At 36.4% G+C, this 7,586-nt stretch overlaps 1 protein-coding gene across 1 annotated transcript; it reads right to left on the bottom strand.

Moving 5' to 3' along the window:
• Window positions 1–936: 936 nt before the first annotated feature.
• On the bottom strand, window positions 937–7,580 carry LOC119420429. The gene has a single exon (XM_037687825.1). It carries the CDS (start codon window positions 7,572–7,574, stop codon window positions 2,019–2,021), a length of 5,556 nt encoding a protein of 1,851 aa, XP_037543753.1. The 5' UTR covers window positions 7,575–7,580; the 3' UTR covers window positions 937–2,018.
• Between the last annotated feature and the right edge of the window lie 6 nt (window positions 7,581–7,586).

Here is a 7,586-nt window from a genome sequence, read left to right on the forward strand (position 1 = left end):
TGTTAGTGTTGTTTAAAATTTGACTCAAGTGCGCCCCCTAGATTATTTAATCAGATCTCTTTGATACATCATATGATCTGGACCAGATTTTGCACTCTTCCAGCTTGGCATTGTGCAAGATACAAGACTGAAACCATATTCTTTAACTGTTGTTTATCACATACGACATGGTGAACTGTTTAAAATAAGTCCTTTACATTCATGATAAAACAACAAGTGTCAATTACTCTTGTCTGGAAGGTTAGACTTCAGCCAAACTTGTAAGGCTTGCAGCCTGACTCATACTGATATGTGTGGTAGGTGATTGCAAAGTTTTGGTATATGCGTATCCTGGTGGACGCATGCGAGAGTGGCATGAGAACGTTCATAATGGTGACTGTGAGGCATAGCTTGAGCATCCACAGTTGCAGGTAATGTATAAGGTACGGTGAATGCGTAAACTGTTGAAAAGTCTTATGCATCTCTTTAGATTTTCTTAACGTTTTTTCTTGATAGGAATAAAACCATTTTATATTAAGGTTTATACTTGGACAATTTTCTCATGTCAGCACAATTAGCAAGGCAACACAGGGATTCGAACCCTGTCCCACAAGTGGGAGTACCAATACCATTGCCTTTTGCTTTTTTGCTATGACTAGGTGAAGCAAAACTTACATTAAGACAGCATAGAAATTTCAAAAAGTGAAATTTGATTACTTGTTACCTTGTTCTCTGTTTCAATTCATTCAATTTCAATTTTGATAGATTAATCCCATTGACTCTGGGAAAATTATTTACAAGACACTTCTTTTTAACAAAGGGTTGTTCATTATGGAAAGCCATTTCATTTTAAAAAAAATATTGTTTAGAAATTATTAATAAATATTCCTTCAAAATGAAATATTTATTTGTAATTTTTAAATACATTATTTAATTTTTAAGGCAATGGCTTTCTATAGTTTACAACCCTTATTGTTCATGATCAATTCCAATTGTCTACTGAAAATGTACAAATATTTAATTTAATGCTGTCGTAATGCAATAAAAGAAACCTCTACTCTATACAGTTATGAATATGTACATATTTACAACAATCAGTCAGGTCATCTGGACATTTCCTTGTGTTTTTGAAACGTTGCACCTTCCAGCCGGAAGGCTTCAAAAGTCAAGGAAACAGACAACACTAAACTGAGTCTTCCACAAAACAGATGTTTTCAGGTTGTTTTTGCACAAAGGTACAGGTTTTAACAGTACAATATTGAAATTTCAGAAGATTCCGTTTTTTTTTGTCATTGATTAGGTTTCTTTAAGTCGTCATCTACAACTTTCAGTGTATCGGTTCACAGCCCAGTGTGATGCGGCTAGGATCAGTTCTTTCAAATTTCAGGTCATGGTCTTGGGCTGGAAAAGGGTAGTGTGTCTTCTCTGGATCAAGTAGGAGATTCAGTTCCAAGTTTTGAGGTCTTCTTCAAGAATAAGGGCAAAATTGAGTGTGATATTGATAGGCGGATAGGTTCAGTGTCTTTTAAGTTAAGCGTGCGCTGTATTGGTCTGTCATTGTTAAGTGACAGTTGAGTCAAAATGTTTGGGTTTCAATTTATCTCTCGATTTTTATTCATGCTGAAAAGATAGCCGAGTGAAAAGGTTAAGGTGTCAATTACTATTCGATAGAGGTTCATACTCTCATCTATGGTCATGAGACTGAGAAGCTCAGTCATCCATAAGGGACTTTGACTAGAGCTGTTGCTTCTCCTTGTTGAGAGAAGCTAGTTAAATTTGGCTCAGGTATATGGACACCTGTCTGTTGGACACCTTCTTTGGAAGGTGTTCCAAACACTACACCGAGTGGAGACCCACAAGAAGATTTAGGATACCTTGCATGGACTATGTTTCTTAGCTGGCCTAAGAATTTTTCACAATTTCCCCTCAAGAAGTGGCTCAACAGGCTGGGATGACACGAGTCTGGGATTCCTTAGCCGTTTATCCCGTGACACAAAGGATAAGCGGAAGAAAATGTATGGATAGATAACTCAGGAAAATTACATGAGTTTAAAACCACACATTATGCCTTCATGATCACTAAAATATGTTGGTATGACCATTGCTTCTATTTCATAGGCATTTGATCTTAGGTACACATGATCTATTAAAGTACCTTTCTCTGTGGTTGATTCTTTAACTATTTGAACATATCCTCTGTCACTTAGTAAGTTAGAAATAGATGAGCCTTTAAAAAGATCTTCATTGAAATCACCCATTAATCCTATTGTATTACTTTTTTGTTCAAGCCAATCAAGCAATATACTTAGATTTTTCTTAAAAATTGACAGAGGATACTGGGGTGGGCGATAAACAACCACCACAACTATGTTCAAACTTTGAAAATTGCACACTGCACATTCTAAATCAACATGTGGTGACTGCAAAAATTCATATGCTACACCATCTGCATTGTAGATGCCAACACCACCATGTTCTTGATCTTGTAATGATATCAATGCTGCCTCCTTGCCAGAATACGCTAAACGTCGTGGACAGTTCTGAAAACTGTATCCATCAATCTTTAATGTATCTGATGAGACAGTTGACACCCAGGTTTCTGTTACAGCAATACACTTTGGTTTTAAATGCTGTGTACAAAATGCCAAATCTTGAACATGGCGATTCAAACTTTGCACATTCATTAGAAACACAGTGAAACAAGATGTATCATATCTATCCACTTGTCTAGGTTCAGTCAACAGGGGTGACATTTGCTGAACTGCAACCGTTATGTCATCCTTACAATAAATTTTTTTGTCATCAAATTTATGAATCGTCAATCCTGAAATACTTTTAACACGACTTAGTGCCACATAAGCTTGACCAGGTGCAAAGATTTTACTGAGACATACCACAGCCTTGTCAACAGTTATTCCTTGTACTTTATGGATAGTGCATGCCCATGCTAATTTGAGAGGAAACTGACGTCGCAATCCACCTTTAACAGTGGCTCTTTCTTCCTCTGGTTCAATAGGTGTTGAACCAACCAAATTTGACAACATGCACTTACAGTTTTTCCTCCTTTGTAAACCGACAAAATCATCATCAAAACGAACAAAAACCTTTTCAGGGAATTTTTTCGTTTCTTTCATTATAATCTCGGTTACAGTACCACATACACCATTGACCAACCCATCACTCACGTCCACATTCTTACACAACATAACACGTGCACTCTTACCCAATAGCAACAGTTCCGTCAAACAAGTATTTGAGGCTTTTATGTGACTGCCTTCTAGCAATTTGAGTTTTCCTGTTTTTTTATCATTCACATAATCTTGTGCCGCGATTGACACAAAATCAGGACAGTTTTTAAGTAATTGAGACATATTGTAGTCATTTACTTGATTATTTGTTGCAAATATATGTAAAGCTGAGCTTTGCTCCCCCGTTTCACATTGCTTTAAAATTTGGACATCTTCCGCTAACATGGGTACTCCTTTGGAACGAGTCCTCAACCGGTTTAGCAGCTGGGAAAACACTGAATCTTTTTGACGAACTATTTCAGTCAGTTCTACAATCTTAAATGAATCTGACCACAGAGAACGAGCTACGCCATCACAATACAGTGCTCTGCCTTTAACTGGAGGTAATTGAAAGAAATCGCCAACCCCAACAACACCAATGTTTCCATATGGTGAAAAGTCTCCTGTTTGTTTTATTTGATGCAATCTACCATGAATATATGATAACAGATTGTGATCTACCATTGATATTTCATCTATGATAAGAAGCTGGAGATCACGATATTTTGCCCGCAATGAATTTAATTTCTCTTCACCCAAAGGAGTATATGGTAAGCGTACATCTTTTCCAATACAAAATGTTGTGTGAATGGTTGTTGCTTTTAAATTATATGCGGCAATACCTGTGGGTGCAGTCAACACAACACAAATATTATCAGGATGTTGACAAATTGGTGAGAAGATTCTTTTCGATTCATATTCAATGGCTCGAATTAAGTGACTTTTACCTGTTCCTGCACCACCTGTAATAAAAACTTTTAAAGATTCGGGATTCTTTCCATTTGCTCTGTCTAGGCACCACTGCCTAATATGATAAAAGACTGAAAATTGTTTTGCATTTAGAGATCGAATCAATGCTAGACCTTCAACTCTACTCATGCTTTTTTGGTTCTGAAATATTGCAACATCTTTAACAGTCAAACTCAAATCTGGTATTTGTTCTTGTTCATCGTTTAATGTTGCTCGTGTTTCTTTTTGGCTTTCCAAACACTCAAATCGTTCCACCTCAACCTCAGGACATAATTCGCACCATGCGTCTTCCAGCATTTCAGTACCAACAACATTGTTTGCAGCTTCCAAGGTGTCGGATTCCAATTCAAAATGGCTTCTATTTGAATCTACAACAGCCTTGACTGAATGTCTTGTACCATGAACAAATCGAACTAAACCAGTTTTATAAAAGTCTTGAAATGTTTCACAGTTCAAAGGTTTTAGTTCACCATCGAATCGATAAGGCAAGAATAACTGTAAAACACTTTGATAAAACTTTTCAGGATCTTTGGTTTCAGAGAAACGCGCATATCGAACAACGGCTGGTTGTGTTCGAGTTCTTTTAGCAACAAAACCAAAACCATTATTCAACTTCACTGGATTTTTGCACTTTTCATTTTTGGTCAAAACACGATATTCTGATGCAAACTTTGCCAGGCACATATCCTGAAAGACATCATCACTTGGCCTATTCTTGTAACGATCAACAAGACCGGTCATCCACATGTCATCTGTTGTCAGATTATCTGAAGACGCCTTGTCTTTTAAGACAGAAATTGGTAGGCTCATTTTCACAACATTGTCACCAGTTGGAATAAAAACAACCTTTCGGGAACACTCCTTTAAGTGCATGTTGGTTAATCTATACACAGCTTCTTGTGCACAAACATCTCGATTGTGTAAATAAACACTACCAATTGTCTTCAATGCCTGTTTAGCACTTACATTGCCATCTTTGGAAGCTTCTCTTTGAGCATTTCCTAGCAGAAGGCCAATTTCTCTTTCACTTTTAGACATGTAAGAGATTATGTAAACACAAACTGCATATGCATCAACACAAAACTGGATATCAATATTAGCATTCCAAGCTTTTAACAGTGACCTGCTGTATTGATTAATCCAGATTTCGTTAATGTTTCTTTTCAAAACAACCTGAGTATTTCGACTACATCGTTCATACGCCATTTCAAAAATTTCTTGCTTTAGTCCCAAGCTGTGAAATATTTCTTGTGTCGTAGTATATTGACAATTTTCATCCGATATTGTTTTTTTAATTTGAGTTAAGATATTACTTGCAACATCTCTTGGCATTTTTTTTTGGTTATTCTTTTCCTTATTTGCACATACACACTGTTGAATACCATCTTTTTGGTTCAAGTTGCATTGACAGACTGGATCCAGATATTTCTCACCACGAGAAATAAAGGTTCTGACAGAAGCAGGTCGTGGAAAATTAAAACGACAGACAGTATTTCTCTTTTTACAACTCTTTGAATGTCGTTTTGAATGCTGCTGGACAGAAGAAACTACTTCAACTAATGAGTCATCTGAAGATGGAAGCTCACATGACACATACTTATCGATAAATGCAACCACCTCTTCATCTGTGTTTTGATCTAGGATTGGAGCGTTGGCAATCCAGAAGAGGCAATGACAATGTGGACTGCCCCGTTGTTGAAATTCAACACGATAATAATAGTCGACTACTTTACCGATAGGATTTGCAGGAGACATAAGAACTTCTCTTAAGAAGACATGCCAACGGAAATCAAACATCCTAGCAGCAGTAACGGGATTTCGGCGCAGCAGTTCACACTTATCTGCATATTCTAATTGTTCCACAGTCTGATTTCGGCCTTCTTGTTTCAAAATGCTATAAAGAAGATTAGTCCATCTCATATCTGCAGACGAAAACGATGCAAACCAAGTGGGCTTTCCTAATTGTTTAACACAAGCTAGAATATCTTTTTGAGCTGACTGCCAAAAAGCTGGTGTGCCTCTAATGGGTTTTAAGAAACGATACCCATCATCAAATTCTAACAGTTTCTTTAAAGATTCCTCATCTTTCACAAAGTCACTGACATTTTGAGATTTACACGTTTTGCCTTTTCTTAATGCTATTGATACATTAGATACGACCTGTTCCAGTTCTGTCATATACTGAGCAAAAAAGATGTATTCCACATTATGGGCAAACCTGCCATCAGCGTGAAGAAGTCGGTTGTTAAAATAACGAGACAAAGTTAAACGGTATTTCCGATTTTCATGATATGTATTGCATCCTGAAGGAAACAACACAGGGAAGCTTTTGGCTTCATTTGTAAAATCAGATAGCAATTTTACAGGATTATTGTTTTCACCTGGGGCTACATTCAAAATTTTGTCATAATATTGATCCAATGCTTCTTGGCCAATATCAACTGGCATAAGACAAGTGTCCTGAAACATACAGTGTTGCTGTCGATCATGCAACATCTCATCACTTTCATCAATACAAGTGTCACCATCTTCTTTCGAACTACTCTCCTCCAAAACAGAATCATCGTCCTCCCGACAAAACTCATTTATCCAGGATTCATTGAACTCTACATCTTTATAATGCAAGTTAGAATGTTTTAAATACTTCAGAGCGTCCTGAACATGCATTGTGTCAACAAATTGATAATCATAATGTCCTTTATACGTGAGTTTGCGCTTCAGTTTTACTGGTAACAAAGACCCCTCCATACTACTACGTGGTAACAAACTGCACGTTTCAACAATATTTGACGGAACACAAGTAACAGGACCATGCACACCGTTTTGTCCACCTTTAGGCAGAGCCAACATTTTCATAAACGGTATATGTAAAGCTATTAAATGCTGCTCTAAAGTATTTAAACATGCTAATTTAGGTGGAATGGGATCAAGTATTAAATTATTTACTGAACTTTCAGGTGGCATCTGACCTTTATTAATTTTATAATGACATGTGTAGCAGATGTACAGTTTATTTCCCGATGTATGAAATGTGTCACAAGGTAATGTACAAACGTCATTGCACCTGTGTACATAATCATCACTTATACAAGTTTCTGCTATTAAAGACATTTCTTTGGTTTTTTGATAAGAATCCCTTCTGCAATTCAAAACCTGATGTTTAAATAACAATCGAAAGCAGACACAACACACAAAGTCAGGCCCCTCTTTTACTTTGTCCAAAAACTGTTCAATAACAAAATCAATTTGCTGTGAGTTTTCTTTTATCTCCTTTCTTTTCGATTTTACACGTGTCATTACATGCATTTTATGTTCAAAGTTGCGGTACATGTTTTTATTATAAAGTTTCACTTTCTCTCTATGAACTTTATCTTTTTTGTATTTATGTATACTCATTTGCTTGACTTTATCTCTATGATTTTTGTTTTCTTTGTACTTATGTACACTCATTTGCTTGACTTTATCTCTATGATTTTTGTTTTCTTTGTATTTATGTATACTCATTTGCTTGACTTTATCTCTATGATTTTTGTTTTCTTTGTATTTATGTACACTCATTTGCTGGACTTT

This window comes from Nematolebias whitei, chromosome 14, assembly GCF_014905685.2.
Source record: "Nematolebias whitei isolate Nwh7 chromosome 14, NemWhi1, whole genome shotgun sequence".
NCBI lineage: Eukaryota > Metazoa > Chordata > Actinopteri > Cyprinodontiformes > Rivulidae > Nematolebias > Nematolebias whitei.